We start from the raw sequence: 24,131 nt of genomic DNA on the forward strand, positions 1-24,131 counted from the left end.
CAGACAATAACATTAACCAAAGATGTCAATGTTGCAACCCAAGTCTCTAGTACTAGATATAATGCCCCACCAAGGAACCCTTAGAGAAAGGGAAAAACATAGACTAAAATATATGATGCATAAACATCTTGATGTAAGGGAATCTTGTATCACCCAAAAATACCTTTGATTTGTCTTTCAATAAGGGCTATCTCAATACATAGTTGCTATTTTTGGATGCTTAATATCTTTAGTAAGTTAGTTGTTTGATCTTAGAATGTTCTAATTTCTCTCCTAGAGATTCATTTTAGATATATCAGCCTCCTAATAAAGTTTCATTTCAATATCAAGTCTATTTGTGAAGTTATAGAAAAATTTCAATATTGGCAAACAAGGTGTATAAACTCTAAACTTAGTTTTGAAGGCTTTAGAGGATCTAAAAAGGAGCCAAACCCTGGATAACTAGAGCTTGCATGAATAAACTATTGTAGAGAGGCTTGTGGCATTTTTAAAATGGGGCCATAATAGTCAATTAGAGTAATTGGTGATGAGTTATGGTCCTCAAATGTCATGCCACCTTAAATGACTAAAAATGAATTTTCTTCAAAATTTCTTTTGAGTTTTGAAAGTTAGTGGGGCATAAAATAATGTAATAAAATATGAATAGTAATAATATTTTAGGGTTGGTTGGACTTAGCATCTAGGGTTAAAATTTACAAAACCCTCTAGGGTAATGGAAAATTGGCTATATAAAGAAGGCTTACATGGTTGTCTATGATGATTTTGGGGGATGTTTATGGTTTCTCTAGCTTACAAAATATAAGAAAAATTCCATGTAGTTATGCATGTTATATTATCAAATTCTCAATTTCATACTTTTGGGAGATAATAGGAAGCCCATTTTCTATTAAAACTTGCTAATATTTCTCTTTTAATGATGTATGTTTTTGTTATTAAAAGGAGTACCCTTCATTAATTGGTATCAAGGAATAATTTCATAAGTGTGTAGATAGATCACTAAATGCAAGGTAGTTTACACAATGACTATGGCTATGGGTTTTAGTGATAAGAAAAAAATACCTCCATGAAGGAACCATATCAAAAAAGTAAGAAGTGTGATAGAAGAGGGTTTTAGAGCCCTCTAGAGAAAAGCACAAGAATTGAAAAAAGAGATTCATCTGGGACTGAATCTTGCAATGTGAGATTGAAGTGAGGATGAATTCAAAGAAGAAGGTCATGTTGAATATGATGGAGCATAAGCGACTAGGGATCCTGAAGAAGATAGGTTTTTTAGGGCCATTTCTAGGATTAGAAAAAGACCCAAGATTGAAATACCCACATTTTTGCAAAATATTAACCTAGAGGAAGTAATCATTTGGATAAATGAATTAGAATTATTTTTTGAGTATAAAGATATCAAATATCCAAAAAGGGTCAAATTTGCAAAGGCCAAGCTAAAGGGCCATGTATTGTTTTTTGGTAGGAGATTCAACTAGAGTTGAATAGAAGAGGAAAGAAAAAAATCACAAGATGGGATCAAATAGCTAAAAATAAAGGGAGAGATCATCATTTTCAATTATGAACTTTATCTACTAAAGAAAATGCAAGGTTTGAAGCAAGTGAGAAGACTTATTCAGGAGTATACTAAAGATTTCTATCAAGTCCTCATCAAAATAGGTCATGCAAAAGTTGACAAGGAGAAACCTATATCTTAACTTAATGGGTTATGTCCAAGTATTGAAGAGGAGTTGAGTATGGGAAAAATGACCAGTATCAAAGAGGCATACAATTTTTCCTTAAGGGTGAAAGAAAAATTGTAGAAGAAGTTTGAAAGTAAGAAAGGTGGAAGAGTTTGTAGTGGAAAATCCAATAGATGATCTCATGGAGGCTGAAATGAAGATAAAAAAATAGGGATGAGGCTAGTAGTAATCGAAATTAGAGGGGAAATTATTTAAATCATTATTGTGATCAAAATAATAATGATTAGAGAGGAATAGGAAGAGGTAAAGGACAAAGAAGAGGAGGTTTTTGTGGGACATGTTTTCATTACAGAGAAGGACACAGAGCTTATGAGTTTCCTCTACATCAATGGTAAACCAAAAAAGACCTAAGGGAAATCCATAAGTTGCACATGTAGATAAAGATGTTACATCATCACATTATGAAGATGCTAAAAGAGGATAAGTCCTAGTTACCATAAGAGACTTGCTAAGTGATGAGAATCAACCCAGAAAAAGGAAGAAAATGTTTTGCGCTAGATGTACATATAATTGTAAAATATGCAATGTCAACATTGATATTGGTAGCACTAATTATCTTGTTTTTGAGGAATTGTCAATAAGTTGAAGTTGGAAAGGAAGAAGCATTCAAATTTCTTGGTTACAAAAGGATCATAAGGCCTTGGTTAATGAACAATGTTTGGTAAATTTTGAGATTAGGAATTATTGTGAAGAGGTTATGCATGATACTATGCCTATGGATGCCTATCATTTTTTGTTAGGAAGTCCTTGATAGTTTGATAGTCATGTAGTACATGATGGGTATGTAAGTACATATACCTTTCAAATGATGAAGTGTGACATAAGATAAAGTCATTCAAGGAAGTAAAATAAAATGTATGTAGTAATGCCAAAATATGTTTAGTTGATGGAATAAATTTTCTAGAAGGTATGAGGCACAAGCGTATGCGATTTTCTTTAATTTCAAAGTCTAGTAAAGAGGAAGTAGAATTAATACCTATAGAAGTTATAGATTTGTTGGATGAATTCTACAATATTAAATTTGGTAATGTGCTTGATAGATTTAATATAGTGAGTACTATAAGACATTGGATTAATCCAATTCTAGGAGCCAATTTTCTAAACAAGGTAGCTCATAGAATGACTCCAATAGAAGGTGAATATATAAATAGACAAATACAAATTTTTTTGCCAAAGGGATTGGTTCGTGAGAATTTGAGTCCATGTGTTGTACCAAAAATATTAGAACCAAATAAAAGTAAAGAATATAGGATGTGTGCATATTCTTGAGCCATAAATAAGATCACTATCAAGTATACATTTTACTTTCCAAGGATTGATAATATTATTGATTTTTTAAGTGGATCTCTATATTTAAAAAAGATAGATTTGAAGATAAGATATCACCAAATACTTATTAGAAAAGGAGATGAATGAAAGACAACATTCAAGATAAAGGAGGGCTTTAAGTTGTTAGTCACACCTTTTGGGCTAACTTGTGCATCAAGAACATTCATGTGGCCCATGAACGATGTAATGCCATGCTAAGAGATCCTCAAAAACAAGGATAAAAATATGTTTAAAAAGATTAAAAATAAAGTATAATTAAAAGCATACAACAACCATGATATTACAATAGAAGACTTAACTATCCAACCAATCCAATACCCCTAAGCATTCATCACTATATATATATATATATATATATATATATATATATATATATATATATATATATATATATATATATATATATATATATATATATATATATATGTTATCATCTAACTAATCTGTAAGAAAAAACATACACTATTTTTCATATGATAATTTAGGGTTAGTCCTCATATGATTCAAAATCGACCACCATACAAGCATCCTCTACAACAAATAAAAATTCATGCCAAAATCATATGAGATAGTGCTTCCTTGTATGTGCATGCGTATTCTCATTTAATGAAGTGCTCCAATCGTATGACAAAATTCTCTAAATAAAACATTAAGAGAAAACATTCAAAATATCAAAAGAAATTAAATTTAACTAAATAAATCTATGCACTGGGGAGTACTAAATGTATGTATCTCAAGAAGTGGACACTCGATAGCATCGAAAGAGAGAACATACTAAATGACGGGGTAAATCTCTACTCTAATCCATCATATACAATGTTATGATAAATAAATGGGCCAAGTACAAGATGTGCATCAAGAAAAGAAAAAGTCCCAAGTAATCCATAGACATCAAGCAATATAAAAAATGACATCAAACATGTTAATCTACCAACACCATCTCTATTATATAGTTGTATGGTAAGACATCAAGTGCCCATGTGCATCAAGAAAGAAATAAGATACAACATCATAATAAGCTAAGGAACCAAGTAAATGCATAAAGGACAATCTTAAATCACAAGCGACATACTCTAGATACACCGAGACTCCAAGTGAACATCAAGCACTAGCCTCAAAAATGAAAGAAGATCACCTTTGTGCATTGATCCCTAACAATGATATAAATGTCTATACCTCCCAACCATGTGACCCTTAGGAATGCACTCATCATGTTGATGGAGATAGTGACTTGACCACAATCACATAAGAAGATCACCCATGTCTTACACACATGACAATGAAAGTATAATAATAACAACTAAATGATTATGAAGATAATGTAGTACATTAGGTCACTGGTCATACACACTATGGGATAACTATGTAAGGACTCTATTAGAGTGTAATCCTCTTGGCATCAACAGTCCCAAGCTATATATGATATAGTAAATCAAATCCCTTAGAAGGCCACATATCCAACGTGGTAACTCAAATCTGACAAGAGGCCTCACACAATGCCCTTGAACCATCTTTCATAGTAGCATGGAAACTATATAGGTGCCACACCATCAAATTGGCTCCCTTGGGACACTCGACAATCATACATGTGTTCTCTTATCTTATCTTTAAGATCTATTATCCCATCAATTAATTTTGGTTATCACTTGTTTAAACCTCTTCTTCTTACCTTGTTGGCCACTTTTGAGCCGGGATACACAAGAGAAACCAATCCACACATCTACCCTACATACCCAAATCATCATATGATGAGTTCTTGTAGGAAATACAAGTTCCCAACCTAATCCCTCAAATGAATAATCTCCCAACCGACCTAAATTAGGGAGATTGAGTCTTGTAAGATCCTTTCATACACACACATGCATGCTCGTATGTGGGCACAACCATCTTCACAAATATAATCAAATAATACCAATGCAAGGGTTAGATATGAGAAATGCAACAAAATTGCCAAGTATCATAAACTCACTCAACTAGCCAAAATATGAGAGTATATATTTTACATGAATCCCAATGTCCATATAGTAAAACCATGTCATAAAAGGAAACATATAATACAATATATTTCCATAATTTAAACAAATGTTGGCTTATCCCAACAAAGTATGGGTGGCACACAAAATGAGGCAAGAGGAAATTGCCCAAAACTCAAACTTCTTAGATTTCAATAAAATTGAAAACCCATTTCCAACATGTGATCAAACAACCAAGGGTCCAATAAAATTTACCAACCAAGTTTAGAATCATGATTTGACAATTCCAATAAGGACACAAATCCAGAAACCCAATTTGAAGACATGACTTTAAATCAAGAAATAAAATACCCTAGGATGACCTTTAATTATTTTGACTCCACAATACTACTTATTGTAGTAGAGGCTACTAAATAAAAAATCTAATCAAGCCAAATAAGGAAATAGGCAAAAACTAGATGGCATGCAAAATGATGTGATGCAAAAAATACTCAAAATTCAAAGACCTCCGAATTTTATGAAATCAAAAACCCAATTCACATTTGGGAGTTGACAACTAAATATCAAACAAAATTTGATGCAAAAGTATCTTGGGTGTAAGAGCAATCTTGCATCACCCAAAAATATTTCTTTTCAGTCTTTTCTATTTTAATAAGGACTAGTAGATAGGGTGGTTACTATTTATGGGAACTTGCTATTTTTAGTAAGTTTGTCATACAAGCTCAACATTTTCTCATTTTCAACATGAAGGTTCATTTTAGAGTTATAAGCCTACTATAAAAATCTCATTCCTCTAGCTTAAGTATTAACAATGTTATTACAGATTTAACTGACTTAGATGTGACAAAACTCACCCATAACTGCATTCATACTGCCTTTTATGTTTATTTAGTTCATGAGTTTACTGAAAATTAGATTTAAACAGCCCCAACTGCATGAAACTAGAAATTGGATACTTGAGACAAATCCCTGCATAACTCAAACTAGTGACCACCTGTGCAAAAACAAACCCTAGAATCGAAAAGTTTGTCTTCTCTTGATTCTGACGATATATAATACTCCTATATTTCCTTATCGAGAACTCCCAGAATCTTGATTTGAAAATTGGGCTCCTGTTAAGCTTCATATAACATATTTGCAAAATTTAATTATTTTACAAAGTTTGAACTATAGGATATAAAATCAATTTTATTTAAAATCTGACCATGCACGTGCCTTTTTTGGAGGATATTATTAAGAATTATTATTTTAAAACCTATTTGAAATTTCCCTCACAGATTCCATCTGGGTCAAAGATGTTTGATCGAGCCTCTTTGATTCACTAGATTTTTGCTTAGTCATTTGACCCCTGCCACCTAGGGGCCACACGACATCATCTTATTGGCTACCTATTTTGCCATGTCATCACACCACATCACCATGCCATATCATCGATCACTATGTCGCTATCCTAGTCAGCATTCTACCACATCATCATGACATAACGACCTTGCGACACGTGTCATTTTCTACCATGCTGGCACCTCAGGAAGTGTGCCACATCTGAATCCTCTGCCACGTGTCAATTTTTGACTTGTCCACCTCACTGCCAACTAGTGCCAACTCATTACCATGTGTCAATAGTTGGTTGGTTGGTGGGTCCATGTGTTCTACTGACATCGTTGACATCACCGATCGTCATGTCATGTGGTTAACCTCCTTGCAACTTCCCTTTGGCAGCATAGCAACCACCGTCGAATCCTGCCATGTGTCACAATCCTATGCATCTGAAATCTGACTGCCACATGTTATCATGTCACCACGTGTTTTGTTTTGGTTTTCTCTCAAGCTCCACGTCATCTGATGACATCATCTCTTTGACATGTGTGTGCTCGGTCAAAATTTTACTCTTCATTCCTCTTGATGGGCCCCATATGCATGGTCAAGGCTCCAAAAGCCTTGTATCTTATTAGACACCATAGAGTTGAAGGCTCTTGTATTTAAAGGCCAAAGAAAACTACCACAACACGCATGAGGGATAAATGTTTTTCACTATTTTCCTTTTACTCTATGCTTATGCCATTGCTATGGTGGTCTTCCACCCTTCTACCTTGGCAAAAATTGTTCCTTCATTTATATAGCTCAGAGATGAACAAGAGAAACATATTTTCCATCGCCTATAAAAGATTTAAATTGACAACAATATCTAATATAATCCACTCCTAAAGTAGCGCCTGTTGAAGATGAGCTTTCTGATTACATTTCCTTCTGAAGCTAGCGACTCATTAATAACAGGGCCACTTTAATGACTTTCAACTCTCTAAAACTCTTTCTTGGCATTCACATATAGGTGAAAAAGAACATAGATTAGGATTACACCAATCCACGCAATTGGCTTTTTAAAGCATGAAAAAACAACCCCATTTCAAATACTGCTTATGATATGCTTTTACCTAATCTTCAAAAGGTTCATATCTTCGAAAGGTCCATAAGAAATCCTCTAACGCTGGGCATTATGGCCTTCCCAATCGCATTCTTTCTAATTAATACTCCTACACTATCCTATGTGAGCAATGCTAGGGAAATCAGCGTGTGGAAAGAATGGTTGAAATGAGGTAAGGGGTTTCAGACCCATAAGATTAAAAGCTTTAGCCACCACAGGGAAAACGTCACCCAAACAACCACCACCAGAATTGATTTCCAAGCCATCTACCTTAGCAATGCTCATGCCCTTTCATTACGACAAGGACTATCTGAATAAAATGTTTTTTTTCTTAATTTTCAGCACGAAGGAGAGCTCTATTTTGAACATGGTGGCAACTGCAATATGCTGAGAAAGTAAGTATAATTATGAGGAAGATTTGCTAACAAGCCCGCTTGGGCAAAGAAGCTTGCAAATGGATTACTAAGTTTTAAATTTGTGGCTGAATTAATGATAATCATTCTTGAAATAAGTTTGGGAGCTGCACAAGCTATGCGTAGAGCAAGTACTGCACCAAAAGACTCACCCATCAATGTGACATGATGATTTTGTGCTCTATATTGGCATTCCCATTCAATTAAAGGAATTATTGTATCCACTATCTCAGTCCAAGATGACCTATCTGTACTTGGAATGTAGATGCATCGAATATCATACCCCTTTTTAACATTCAGCTTCAACTATGCGAGCCTCATGCTCTTAGAACTTCATTTGTGAGACATGCCTGATTCTGCTTTGATATGAAGATATCATACATAGAAAAGAAATCTGGAATTAGTTTGCCAGACATAGAGTCCTGCTCTAACAAATTGTCATAGTTGAAAATTGCTTAAAGATTGATGAGGAGATTCTTGCAAAACCATTCCTCTTACCAAGTCACATTTCTTTTATAAACAATGATTAGAAAGTACTCAATATAATGACCTCTAGTCATGCTCGACAATTTTGGTCTTCTGTTTCTATTGGCATAGGAAAATATATCTCATAAGCAACACCACATTCTCCACGAGAGTCTGATGCAATTATTCGGACCCCATAGTGGGTCTAGGTAAATTTTTTTTCATTTTCAAACAATTGATATTTCAAATTGATCCATTGAACCTTTCTTCTTGATTAGAATCAATTTTGACCACTGAACAATCCATTTAAAAACTCATTTCACATCTTATTCGTGAACTATGATTTTTTGCTAATAGGGCTTGTCGGTTGGCTTTAAAAATTGATCAAAACACCTAACCAGGCTCTAAAATGAAGCATATTGATTCTGTGCTCTGCATATCCTTACCCTGTCAAATCTCGTCTCATGAAAAATTCTGAGTCAAAAGATATTGACTGTTGAAGTTGCCCTCTCAGAACTGCCTGGAAGAAAACATATTAGAAAGCAATAAAACACGTTTGGACTTGACTTCAAAAACTGGGCAAACTAACACTTGGAGAAACAAAAATTGAGGCGTTAGTTCACTGTCATGAGGACAACATGAATCTGCAATTTGGGCTTATGATGTATAATTGGGCACATTTGGTGAGTGGTCAAAGTAGGCTATTCAAAATTTGTGGACTGAAAGCACTGGCATAAAAGTAATTTTTGTAAATGGAATGGACCTAAGAAAGTGTGCAAATGGATTCATCAAGAGTTGCAAATTGGCACACTTAACATATTTTTGGAGTAGAATGCAACCATATAATCTATTTAATCTCACCTATCACAAATTTTGAGTTATGACATCATGAACAGGGGTACCGATCAATCTGCATTTTATGACACCAGTAAAACTTTACAAATTACATTTTGAATTGTGTTTGAAAACTCTACAAACACAAACAAATTTTTCATAAGCTCAAATTCAAAACATAGATAGTCTCTGACCTATAGAATGCAATACAAAAAAAAATTCTCTCATTTTGGTCAACTAGGTCAAAAATTTAACTAGTCAAATAGGGCCTCCCAGAATTTAGAACAATTCACATTAGCATGACAACAATAAATGACCAACTTTGAGGGATTCACAACCTAGTCAAACGGATTCAAAACAACTCAAAATCTGAAATATAAGTTCTTTGGTATGGACACTAAACACCCCCAAAGTGGTGAGTCATGAAACATTACTGGGTGCAAGATATTCAGAGGTAAATAGGCCTCCTATTGCTATTTGACACTTAGGCAAAAATGCAGATTTGGACGTTGCTCAAAATGGGACTTCACAAAATGGCTCAGAATGACAATTTATCTTCATGGGACAAGTGGATATGATGAATGCAAGATGTTAGAAACATTAAACACCTCTTAGGCCTCAAATGGATAGCTGGGTATATATGCATTAAAAGCACTTAAAGGGCTTATTTTTTAATGGTACTCAAAATTGGGGCTTCAATTTTGAGTCCCAACAGTGGCTCTATCTGGGGATGCATGTCCCTTGTGGGCATGGAAAAGATTCACATCTTTGGAAGAAGCAGACCACACACCTAACAACAAAAACTTCTCTCGAATAGTTTTCAAAACTCCTTACCTCTATCGTAAACATGATTTTCATTGACATTTTTTTGAGGTAAATTGAAACTCTCATTCTCCTTTGTTTCACCCAACACATCAACACTTTCAATCACTTCCTTAGGCAAAACAAAATTGTCATCATCACTTTCATAGTGCATATAAAAACTAGACATACTTTCTTCATCTTGCTCACTATGAAAATATATATCAGCATACTCTTGAATGTGAAAATCAAACCGAGAACCATCAAGAACATACGACTGATGCATGCTATCAACCAGAAACACAAATGATTCATATTCAACCTTATTCAACAAGTTGCATATGTCAAAATTTTGCAACTCACCTTGTGTATCCAGATACAAAGAGTATGTGAAATCTGATCATTGCCTACTTGCAGTCATGTCATTTATTAAATTAGATTTACCTTTCTCTAAAATCTCTTCATATTCAAACAACTGACTAGTCACCAAGCATGAAAACTTATTCTGAAAATGCTGATCTAAACTATGCTGATCACGATCATTTTCTTTATCTAAAAAAATATCAGAATGAATCTTGAACTTATCTTTGCAAGAATTATTAGCACATAAAGAAAATCCATATTTGGATTGACAACTTTCATTATTTTCCTCTTCATCGCATGAAACATCAAAACATATTGCATCAAAATCACATGAGAAGAATCTGAAACAGTATCAAACTTCCCTTCACTAACATCCCCCACATCCAATAAGTCATCATGTGCAAAGACATTTGAGGTACTGTCATATACACCTCAAAAATTTGATAAAGATTGTTCAGATTCTATATCTCTTTCCACATCAAACTTTGGGGAAGTAACTTGACTAAATGAAGAAATATTATGATGGAAGACATGAGCATCCTTAGAAACACTTACATGCTTTTCAAAATTACGAGCCAACAAAGCTGAAATTTCATTAGGGCTCAAGAAGACTACGTCACAAATCTTCTCCTAGTTGTGGTTATTATCCAGATGACATGAAGAATTCACAATAGAAAAATCATTAGTATAACAATTTGGAAAATTAGCATTATTATATTATTCATTCTTATCATGGCAAGCACTACCTTTGCTGCTATTATAACTTTCTTCAACTTCATATTTACTGTCACAAAGTTTACTTTCACTTTCATATCCATCTTCCTTATGCAGATTGTAATTACCCGATTCATTAACATTTGAATCCACCTCTTCACATTTGGAAGACAAATCATCTCTCTCTATGGATTCATTATATTCATTACTACCTTGACTTTCAGAAGACCTATTATTATCATTAGGAGATATACCATGAACTCTATAATTATCACTTTCCATCTCCTCAATGAATCTTTCAAATTGCAAAAACCTTTGTAATCTTATAGGTGCTGCCCAATTAACTGAATTAGGCACTAAACCATCAAGGAAAACATTAGGTAGGGAAGATTCCTCAGGTCTAGAATGAAAAGACATCTTGTTGATTACTAGCTTAAGCCTTAGATAACATTGTTCAGCATTAGACCTTGAGTACTTCCTACTTCAATTCTTATAACATTAACAATCTTTTTGTAGATCAGCTTATTTAACATAACAATGTTGTCACTCATAGTCTCTAAACTTTTAGAACATGGCAAACTGATCTCAGCTCTGAGATTTGACTCCATCTTCAAATAAAATTTATACCTCTTTCTTTTTGTGCTGAAAACCACTAAATAGAGGCAACCATATTTTTAACATTTGACTTCCATGAAAAGAAAACATGAAAACCAAAATACCTCAAGTGCTGATGCAAGATTTTGATCTACTATTTTGACACAAGTGCATACTAAAAATCTTTCACACCACTAGTTGAAAATTTGTAGAGCTGCCACCTCCTTAAGAGAGGATAAATAAATCATTACTATGATTTACTTTTTACATTTCACCTTTTTATAATAGAAAATCGAAAAAAATACTTCAAAAACTTATCAAAAATTTAAAACTTCCTTTTCAAGAGACTATCAAAAGCCTCAGATCTACCCATACAACTAAAAGTCCTTCAAAATCTTGCAATGAAATCAACTAAGAACAAACTAGTGCAATGATTAAGAATTTCCACTCACACTTTGTGAGAAATAAAATATAATTTGTCACTTGACAAATCTGAACTAGACCTTCAATGTAGGAGAAACTTGCAAATCATTAACACCTTGAAAATAAAATACACTTCATAAATCAATTCTTGACTCTGAACTTTCTCAAGAACACTTGCAAAAACTAAATTGATTGAAGATAGACTTATAACAATCATAGAACACAATTTACATCCAATTTTACAATATATTGCTCTGCATGAATAAGGCTTAAATGGTGAACACAAAACTTCAGTAGAGAAATGGAAAACACCTCACAACCTTGCCGCTATAGTAAATTCTTTGTATTGTATTGAATCTTCCTCAAATTCTCAAGGTTTGTCTATCATTTAGATTCAATACAATTTCCAACAGAGTGACCATTTTGTGGGTGTTTTAAAATGCTATAGGTTTCAAATTGCCCCGATGAGAACAAGATACATCTAGGGGTAGCTAACTCCCATCTTCAATATATCATTTTAGACTCGGGCCAACTATAAGGCTAGACCCTTCTACTTCAAGCTCTGCAAAACCTAGGTGGGTGGACCTCAGATTCAATTTATATGGTACCAATGCTAAACATATTCTTGAATCAATTAACAATAGATTTAGCCCTTATTTCTCCTATTTACTCATGCAATAACATAGATCTGAAATAGCTTAATGCAAGATAATGCAATTCATTAGTTGAGTGAGGGCATTCTATTCGAGCTCTTCAAACATAAAATAGAAGGATGATTTGAATTTGATTTGGTTTTATGTGGGTGGGGAAAGTGGATGAAAACCAAGTATGAGAAAAAAACTAATGATCCTACAGCTAACAAATGCCTCATCCATTGGGAAATTCATAAATCTCTTTTATGCATTTTGGATATCTAAGACACATATCCTATGCTAAGACTCCAAATCTATCCATTTACTTTGTAAATCAGATATCAATGTTCAATCTAAATGTCATTTTTATCTAATATTCCTTCTCAATAAACTTGCAACCATTCCTCTTACCAAGTCAAATTTCTTTTATAAACAATGATTGGAAAGTACTCAATACTTGGCTTTCAAACTTCTTCAAGCTTAGTTTGAGATATAATAACAAAGGTGATGACCTCCAGTCATGCTCAACAATTTAACAATGAAATGTATTGGGCCTTGACTCACTGACTACCATTGTTGGTCCTCTATTTGTATTGGCATAGGAAAATATATCTCATAAGCAACACTACATTCTCCACCAGAGTTTGATGCAATTAGTTAGACCCCAATGTGGGTCCAGCTATTTTTTTTTTCATTTTTGAACAACCGATATTTCAGATTGATCCATTGAACCTGGCTTCTTGATTAGAATCAAGTTTGACCACTGAATAATCCATTTAAAAACTCATTTAACATGTTATTTGCAAACTGTGATTTTATGTTAACAAGGCCTGTCGGTTGGTTTTAAAAGCTAATCAAAACATCTAACCAAGCTCTAAAATTAAGCACACTGATTTTGTGCTCTGCATACATGGATTCGTCAAGACTTGCAAATTGGCACCCTTAAAGAATTTTTGGAGTAGAATGCAATGATACAATCCGTTTGATCTCACCTATCATAGATTCTGAGTTATGACATCACAAGTAGAGGTACTGATCAATCTACATTTTATGACACTAGTAAAACTTTACAAATTGCATTTGGAATCGCATTTGAAAACTATGCAAACAGATTCATCATAAGCTCAAATTCAAAACATAGAAAGTGTTTGACCTCTAGAATGAAATGAAAAATGAATTTTCTGATTTTGGTCAATTGGGTCAAAAATTTGACTGGTCAAACAGGGCCTCCCAGAATTTAGAATAAATCGCATTAGCATGACAACAATAAATGACCAACTTTGAGTGATTCAAAACCTAGTCAAACAGATTCAAAATGACTTAAAATCTGAAACATAGGTTCTTTGGTATGGATTCTAAAATCTCCCAAAGCAGCAAGTCATGAAACATTACTGGGTGTGAGATATTAAGATGCAAACAAGGCCTCTTATCACTGTTTGACACTTAGGCAAAAATGCAGATTTGGACATTGCTCAATATGAGACTTCAGAGAATGGCTCAGAATGACAATTTATCTTCATAGGACAAGTGGATATGCTTAATGCAAGGTGTTAGAAACATTGAACACCTCTTAGCCTTCAAATGGATGGCTAAGTATATATGCATTAAAAGCACTTAAAGGGCTTGATTTTTTAATGGTACTCAAAATCAAGGCTTCAATTTTGAGTCCCAACAAGGAGTACTTTGAGTATGAAGATATTGAGGATCTTGATAGGGTCAAGTTTGTGAAGGAAATACTTAAGGGACATGCAAAGATTTGGTGGCATGAGGTTTAGTTGGAGTGAAATAGAAAGGGAAAAGACAAAATCACTAGATGGGAATAGATGGTAGCTAAACTGAAGCAACAATTCATTCCCATGGATTATGAGCTTGATTTTTTGAAAAAAATGCAAGGGATGAAGCAAGTGGGAAAATCTATATAAGGGTATACCGTAGAGTTCTAGTTCTCATTAGAACTGGCCATGCAGAAGTTGCTAAGGAGAAAGTAGCCCATTATCTTTATGGGTTAAGGGCAAGCATTCAGGATGAGATGACTCTGGTTCGAATGAACCGTATTGAGGAGGAATAATAGTTTTCCCTAAAAGTTGAAGCAAAATTGAACAAGAAGTTTGACAACAAGAATAGTGAAAGAGGTCCTAGTGGAAGATTTGGTAGACAATCTTATGGAGGCCGTAGTGATAATCAAGAGAACAAGGATGAGACTAGAAGTAGTAGTAAGAACTAAAGGGGAAACAATTCCAATCATTTTCATGATTAGAACAATAGAGATCAGAGAGGAAGAGGTAGAGGAGAAGGATCTAGAAGAGGAGGCTTTCATGGGAAATGTTTTTACTACGGGGAAGAAGGGCATAAAGTGCTTGAATATTCCTAGTGCCAAGGAAGGACAGATCAAACAACATAAGGCCAGGCCAAAGTTGCACATGTTGCTGAAGATACTAGATCCTCAAATTCTAAAGATGTTAAAAGAGGAGAAGTCCTAGTTAAAAGAAGAGTCTTTCTGAGTGGTGCGAATGAACCTGATCAAGGAAGGAGCTTGTTTCACACAAGGTGCATATGCATAGATAAGTGTTGTAATGTGCTCATTGATGGTGGAAGTACTGACAATATAGTGTCAAAAATGATGGTCATGAAGTTGAATCTAAATAGATAGAAAAACCTGCATCCATACCGTATTACTTGGGTGCAAGATGACCACAAGGTCATGGTCAATGAGTAGTGCTCCATGAAGTTCAAGATTGAAAGCTACCAGGATGAGGCACTATGTGATATCATACCTATGGAAATATGTCATATATTGTTGTGTAGGTCATGATAGTTTGATAGGCATGTTGTACACAATGGGTGAGTAAATACCTATACTCTAACTAAGGATAGAGTGAAACATAAGTTGAAGTCATTGAAGAAGAAAGAAGAAAAGGTATATAGTGTTGCTAGAATATGTTTTGTTGATGGAAAAGAGTTTCTCAAAGGTATGAAGCATGAACATATGAGTTTTGCTATAATTCGAAAAGATAGTAAAGAAGAAGTAGAGGAAGTACCTATAGAAGTTGCAAATTTTTTGGGAGAGTTTTTTGATATTGTATCATATAATGCACTTGATGGATTTCCCTTAATGAGGAAGATCAGTCACTAGATGGATTTGGTTCCAGGATCCTGTTTGCCAAACAAGGTAGTGCACATAATGACACCAGTAGAAAGTGAAGAGTTTAATAGAAAAGTTCATGAGTTATTGTAGAAGGGGTTGATTCGAAAGAGTCTGAGTCCATGTGTTGTACCAACTATATTAGCACCGAAGAAGAATGGTGAATGGAGGATGTGTATAGATTCTTGTACTATCAACAAGATCACAATCAAGTATAGATTTCCATTGCCAAGGATGGATGATATTACAAACTATTTGAGTTGAGCTAAGTATTTCACAAAGATAGATCTAAAGAGTGGATACCATTAGATTCATATCAAAGAAGGTGATGAGTGGAAGATTTCTTTCAGGACAAAATAATGACTGTACAAGTGGTTAGTCATGCCTTTTTGGCTAACCAATGCACCAAGCACTTTCATGAGGCTCATGAATGAGGTACTGAAGGAGTTTCTGGGTAAGTTTGTTATTGTTTACCTAGATAATATTTTGATATTTAGTAAGACATTGGAGGAGCATTTGATCCATATTCGCAAGGTCTTTGATAGGTTGAGGGAAGAAAAGTTGTTGATAAACCTGCAAAAGTGTAGTTTTGTAAAGGAGTTGATGTACTTGGGATTTCTAGTCTCAATAGAAGGTCTAAAAATGGACCCAGAGAAAGTGAAGGCTATCCTTGAATGGCCTACTCCAAGAAATGCAATAGGGGTAAGATCTTTTTATGGAATGGTTAGTTTTTATAAAATTTCATAAGAGGTTTTAGTAGTATTTGTTGACCCCTGACTGAAACAATGAGAGGGGATACAAAATAATTTAAGTGTACTATAGGGGCAGATAAGAGTTTTAACCTGTTGAAACAAAAAGTTACTAAGCATCTTGTTTTAGCACTTCCTAATTTTAACAAGGTGTTTTAAGTAGATTGTGATGGTAGTGGTATTGCAATAGGAGCTTGCATGAGCCAAGAAGGTAAATCTATTGCTTACTTTAGTGAGAAATTGAATGATTCTAAAAAAAATATTCTATTTATGATTAGGAATTTTATGCTATAGTTCAAGCATTGAAGAAGTGGAGACACTATCTTCTTCCTAAGGAGTTTTTTTTGTATACTAATCATCAAAGTTTGCAATATTTAAATAGTTAAGAAAAATTAAACCAAAGGTATTTGAAGTGGGTTGAGTTTTTGCAGAGTTATACATTTGTTTTGAAACATAGGAGTGGGAAGTCTAGCAAAGTTGTAGATGCTCTTAGTAGAAGACAATGTTTAGTGGTAGAAATGCAGATAGAGGTGGTTGGGTTCAAGGAACTCAGTACTTTGTATCTAGATGATCCTAATTTTGGTGAAGCATGAAAGACTTGTATATAAACTATTACACTTGATAGGACAAAGTGGTTGGATTTCATGATCTAGGATAGTATGTTGTTCAAAGAAAGCCATTTGTGCATTCCTAGAAGTTCAATGAGAGAGAATCTCATCAAGTAGAAGCATAGTGGATGATTGGCTGGACATTTTGGTAGAGATGAAACCATTGCTTTGGTTGTTGAGAATTATTATTGGCCATAGTTGCAACAAGATGTGAACAAGTTTGTATAGAGTTGCAGAGTATGTTAGATGGTGAAAGGAATGAAGTAGGATACAGGGTTGTATCAACCATTACTTGTACTAGAGAAGTAGTGGAGGATGCCAACATGGATTTTATTCTTGGATTAACAAGGACACATCATATGCATTATTCTACTTTTCTGGTGGTTGACAAGTTTTGAAAGATGACACATTTTATTCCTTGCAAGAAGATTAGTGATTTTGTTCATGTGGCATAGTTGTTTTTCAGAGAAGTGGTGAGACTACATGGTCTTCCAAAGAGTATAGTTTCAGATCGAGTTACCAAATTTGTTAGGTATTTCTTGCATGCATTGTGGAAGAAATTGAAGATGGAGTTGAAGTTTAGTTATTCACATCATCCATAGACTGATGGATAGATAGATGTCGTGAATCACAGTTTGGGAAACTTGTTGAGATATTTGGTTGGAGAGAAGCCAAAAGGATGAGATTTAATTTTACCAAAGGTAGAATTTTCATATAATAGTTCTATGATTAGGAGTAATAGTAAATCATCATTCTAGATTGTATATGGGAGTAGTCCTATAAATGCTTCTGAATTATGACAGTTGGATAAAGGTGAGATAAGTAGGTTGAAGCAAAAGATTTTGCTGAACATTTGAAGAACATCCATGATGAGGCAAGGAAACACATCATAAAGATGAATAAATGGTATAAAGCTAATGCAAATGTAAAAAGGATGTATAAGGAATTATAGATTGAAGATAAAATCATGATTCATTTGAAAAAAAAGCTTTTTCTAGTGGGTACATATAATAAGCTCAAGATGAAGAAGTTTGGACCATGCAAGATAGTGAAAAGACATGACTCTAGAAATTCTTATGAAGTGGAGTTACCTGTTGAATTGAATATTTCACTAGTATTTAATATTTTAGACATGACAAAGTATTATGAAGGAGGTGATGGAGATGAAGTTGTAGAAGCATAGTGGAGTATTCCATTAGCTTGTTTGGCTACAAAGGAGATTGAGGAGATACTGAACAACTGTGTTGGCAAAAGCACAAGGAATAAAACTCATGAGGAATACCTCATCAAATGGAAAGGGAGGCTAGCAGAGGATTCATCATAGCTAGCAAGGGAGGAGGTTCACCATTTTGGTTTTTGTCTGAACACTTGAGACATGATGGAGTCACTTCTCAAATTACTCTGGTTGTCTGATGTAGGAGCATCCTAGGTGAAGAGCAATCTTGCATCACCCAAAAATATTTTCTTTTTAGTCTTTTCTATTTTAATAAGGACTAGTAGACAAGGTGGTTACTATTTATGGAAACTTACTATTTTTAGTAAGTTTATCATACAAGCTTGGAATGTTCTCATTTTCTATATGAAGGTTCATTTTAGATTTATAAGCCTACCGTAAAAATCTCATTGCTCCATCTTAAGTATCAAAGAAGTTATTACAAATTTTTAGTGAAAAATTTGCAGAAAAATCTTCAGGCTCATCATTGGAGGCCATAGAGGGTCCAGATGAGGTCCAAAAACTCAACAGAAGGGTGCTTGCATAGTTTCAAGCTTGTAGATCAGGAACTGATGTTTCTAAAAAGTGGTTATAATAGTCAATCAGAGCAACAGTTTGTGAATTATGGCCTTTCAAAGTTGGGCTACCGAAAATATCTAAAATAATTGTCAAAGATGTATTTAGCTGACTCTATATGTATTGTTAGGGTCTATCAGCCCTAGGTATTAAGTTTCAATGTCTAGAACCTTCCCAAGTGGCATAAAATTGCCTATTTAAGAAATAAACAAACATTGTCTAGGATAGTCCTGGGTGGTAGTTCACAACTTAGTCTTGCAGATTACTATAATGAAGGCACCCATGTGGGTTAGCATTTTGTACTTGTGAATTATGTAATTCCACATTTGTAGTGCAAATAAGAAGTCCATATTTGGTTCTCACATTTGTTGTTATTTCTTTGTTTTTGTTATGAGTTTATGGTTTTTAGGAGAACACCTCTCATCAAAATTCAAGATACAAACTCTTAGAAAAATTCTAGCAGCATAACAATGCTAAAAATTATATTTCTAATTACCAATTAAAGGAATCACTTAAAATAAAGTAGAACTAATTAAACTATAAAGTCCTACCTGTCACATTTGGTAAAAATTAAGGAAAAAAGAAAATAAAGAATACTCTACCAAATCAGTTGAAACCTTTGACAAAGTAGATAAATCTTGTATCAATCAAATGAGACTAATCTTGCGAAGACCCATTGAGCCAAGCTCTGGTAATGAGAAAAAAATTAAATTACACAAAGAGGGCTTGGAGGAATTTATCCATAACCATGAAATAACAAGGTGAGAAGTGAGAATGTGCTTACTTTTTGGCATAAGATAAGCACTTTATCAAGTAACTTATAAAATAGATTATTAACCCACTTAATAATCTATTTGCCCCTTTGCCAAATTAAATCAAGCATTTTTTATTAAATTGGAATTTAATTACGATATATTTATTGATAATAAAATAAAATAAACAAAATAAATAAAATAAATAAATTTCTCCAAATCAAATAGATCAAAATTTAATTAATATTTTTTTGCAAAAAATGTGGAACCCTAAATGCATCAACATAGTTACGAGTCTAATCACATAATATATTATGAAATCCGGATTCACCAATTATCAAAGGATTAATTATATCATTTAGATAGATATGATGCCCACATAAGGATGTTGTTAGCTCACTATGATTGGAACCCACTATAAGTTCATGTCTAGTAAACAAGGAAACTTCAAATGTGGATGCATAATACATAATAGTCAAAGCATCTAATTTTAATTCATTGTTTAAACATATATATAAATTGAATTTAAATAATAGATATATACAAGATAGAGACATAATAACCCATATGCAAGCATTATCCATAATCCCAAATAATCATCCTCTAATAATATCATATACCTCCTATATAAATACACCACAAGGCCCCATAATACTAATATGGTCAAATGCCATTGATCAACATTATCAAATATGTGAATCAATATTACTTTAGGAACCAATTTTGGTGCAATAAAATAAAATAACACATAGTGCAACCATTGTTCATATCTTATGGGTGCTCACATAACAATGTCGACATACCATATAATTCTAGGTAATTGCTGGCACAAACTTCACTAAAACAATCTAATACATCATAAAGTATAACCAACCTACTGATGCAATAATATAAATGAAATTTCCCCAAGGGTGTTTAACACTCATAGGTCCTAACATGATCACTTGGAAAGCAAGAATATCAAGGTTTCCTCCATGAGGATGACTTGCATAAATCAAATGGGAGAGGCACTACGAATGAAGTATTGAAAGATTTTTGATAAGTTTTCATTTTTTTTCCTAGATGATATTTTGATCTTCAAAAAGACTTTGGAATAGCATATAACACATATTCATAGGGTCTTTGAGAGGTTAAGGGAAGATAAACTTTAATATGAAGAAGTATAGTTTGTGAAGATAAACTAATGATTGATATTTTCATAGTCAGGCTAGCTTTTACATTAAGTTTATTAGAAGTTGAAGAAGTGTCTATGGACCATTTACTAAAATAGTGAGAGTGGATAAGAGAGAGTTTAAGTGGACTACAAGAGTAGACAATTTTTTTAAAATGTTAAGATCAAAAGTTACATAAAAACCTATTTTAGCACTCCCAAAATTTAAAAAGGTGTTTCAAGTAGACTGTGATGCTAGTGGTGATGCCATTGGAGTTATTTCGATCAAAGAAGGTAGATCTATTGCTCATTTTAGCGAGAAGTTAAATGATGTCAAAATAAAATGTTCTATTTATGATCATGACTTTTATACTATAGTTTAGGAATTGAAGAAGTGGAGACATTATCTTTCATGATACAACAAGAATTTGAAGGTACCCCTATTGGAGGTAATCTTCTAGTTTACCAAGCCTCAACTACTAGCCATTCAAAGTTCACTCCTATACTTCATCCTTTTCTCCAAGCTAGATGATCATTCCTAAAGACTCTACAAGGCCCCCTATTTATACCCAACTAAGCCACATGTCGACCTAGTTCATTACAAATTAAATTAAAACCATTATAATAAATATATGTTGAGCCACAAGTTGGATACAACACAAATTAAATACCCAAATTTGGCTACAACACAAATTAAATACCACAAGTTGGCTCCCATAAAACTTGACACCTATAGGAAGCAAGACTAGAGCAAGTGTTAGGGAAACCAAGCCAAGCATCACCCAAACCATAAGCATTATCAAGCTCCCAGTGCATGTTGGGCAACCAATACATGCCAAGTACATAGAGAGTTCTGAGAAACAAATAATGTCGAGCTCCAACAACAATTGAGCCCCCTTCCATGACCAGGCTCCTAAACCAAAACTACATCCTTTAGTAACTGAGCACCACTATTTGGTGATAGGGTCCAAAACTCCTAGCCAAAAAATACTTCCAACATGTGGGACTTCTAATAACCCTAGGATGCTCCTGCATTAGACACTCCAAGTTTGAAAAGATGTTCTCAGTATTTGGAAGAACATCTTCTAGGATTCAACACATAAATCCCAAATTGGTTCTTCACATACATATCCTCCTAGTCCTCAACTTGTACACTCTTTCCCTTGTTCCACTTCTATTTCTTCACATCCATCCTAGGTGTGCTACTGGTCTTTTTTCCATGCTGATCTCTAACCTTCTCAGAATATGCCAACTCAACTTGATTGCCAATACTCAGGTTCCTTCTACCAAGCTCTTCATTTTGTAAAGGAACCAGGGAGTGCTTCCTTCCACCTTTCACAAAAGTAAACAAATTTTTGACACAATCATGCACAACCCTGTGTTGGTTAATAGTTTGTCTACCTTAATTCTTTGGTTTATATCATGACTCTTAAAATGCCCAATAGCTAATGGAGAACAAAAAAGCTAACAACATAATGGGTTAGTGTAGTAATCTATCAAAAACCCTTGAATTGAAAGGTATAACTCCCTTTTAAGTGCAATATTTGCAATGAATTTTATTTTTTAGGTTTTGGGGGTGCTCTTAACCAGAGAGAAAAAGAGGCGAAGACTAGATTGTTCAACTCCTTAAAACACCTAGGAAATTCAAAAATAAGCACAAACTCATCAAATACAATCTATTCTAACTTAAATACAAAGATAGAAACATGCAAGACTAGCTATAAGAACAAGAAAGTAGGAAGGATGAAAGAATAGACAATTCCTAGATTGCTAAGTTACCTGATATTTGACAATACCTAGATTGTCTACTTTCAAGATACTACATTAATCAATTTCTAACACTCTCATACATTGAACTAAACTACACATATGAACTATAGAGTATAGCACAAAAAATATAATAATTCTTATGCTAAAGAAAGTAAAGCTTACAATCCACTGAATGAAGGAAATAAAACCACATTCACTTGCATTCATTCAATTTTCAATGATAGCATACTTATTCTAAATACTATACTGTAACTAAATGAATAACATAATTAAAAGTAGACTTAGAGTCACACACAGTAGTTTCTGCTATAGGGGTTTGCCCACAAGTAATTTTTTTGATCTTATTAACTTTTCAAAAGGTTACATATATAGGCCTTTTCAAAATGGCTAGGTACATTAGATGATTGTGATGTAGAGCAACTCTGAATGGAATAAACTAAAAATAGGACATGATTGAATCATCGTTTGTTACAGAGACTAAGCTAATTGATAGAATTCCATAAATGGCTACAAAAAGAAAGAGAGAGAGAAGGGAATGACAGATGTCTAGAAGAATGTCAGAGCATCATGCCTTCTTAGGAGTAACTGCCTTAGCTCTATAAGCTTTCATTGCATCAATTACCTTTTCCAACTCCCCGACACTTGGGATGATGATATTGCTAGCTTGGATCATCTAGTAGTTGTGCAATTCTATTAGCTCATCCACTCTAGAAATTTTTGACTAGAACTTATCCAATTTCATCTGTATGATTGAGTCTATAGATGAGAGATCTTGTGTTTTACATCTAGAAATTGAGTGGATTAACAACTTCATTAACAAATTCTTGGAACTGTGACTTTATACTCTTAATATCTACCAGTTTTCCATTGGTAGACACATAGGACTCTATATGTAGTACTTTTAGATATTCAAATAAATTTTTTGTGACCTTCTACACCAAGTAATGCATGTCCTTTAGCTTATTCATAGACCTCACAAATATTTCCACTACGAATTCCAAAGATTGTTTTCAATGAAATAATGGACTTTTGACCATTTTGAGGATCCTGTGAGAGATAGTAACATTGGTCTTCATGTTGATGACCTCTTGCAATAGGGCCATTTTATTTTTCATGCTAACTGCTGCCTTTTGCATGGTGATCTGAAGGTTGGAAGTAGCTTCCCTCAACTTGTTAGCATCCAACAAAAGACTTCCCAAATCTTCAATTAATGAGGGACCTTGAGGCTTTTTTTGATCTACCCGTATTCAGTCAATTTGTCCGAATTGTCTTTCTTGCTACAGTTTTAGAATTAAATCATGTTCTATTATGGATTCAACTCAAATTTTCTTGTTGAGGTACTCCCAAGTGCAAACTTGATATAATCCATTAATTCTTTATTTGAGGCCTTAAGAACCTCTTTTGCCTCTCTCAACTCTTCTAACCTATCCTCGATCTTCTCATACTAGACTTCCATATATTTATCATGG

General features: G+C 33.9%; 1 protein-coding gene across 1 annotated transcript in view; it reads left to right on the top strand.

The window, feature by feature from the left end:
- LOC149552908 (uncharacterized) overlaps nt 1-14,770 on the top strand; it is a 37,142-nt gene extending 22,372 nt beyond the window's left edge. The window contains exon 3 of the mRNA XM_089790247.1: nt 14,670-14,770. Coding sequence (XP_089646373.1) covers nt 14,670-14,770 — 101 coding nt within the window. The remainder of the gene's footprint in view (nt 1-14,669) is intronic.
- Nucleotides 14,771-24,131: the final 9,361 nt, after the last annotated feature.

This window comes from Cupressus sempervirens, chromosome 6, assembly GCF_028749045.1.
Source record: "Cupressus sempervirens isolate cs-2001-9-10 chromosome 6, ASM2874904v1, whole genome shotgun sequence".
Taxonomy (NCBI): domain Eukaryota; kingdom Viridiplantae; phylum Streptophyta; class Pinopsida; order Cupressales; family Cupressaceae; genus Cupressus; species Cupressus sempervirens.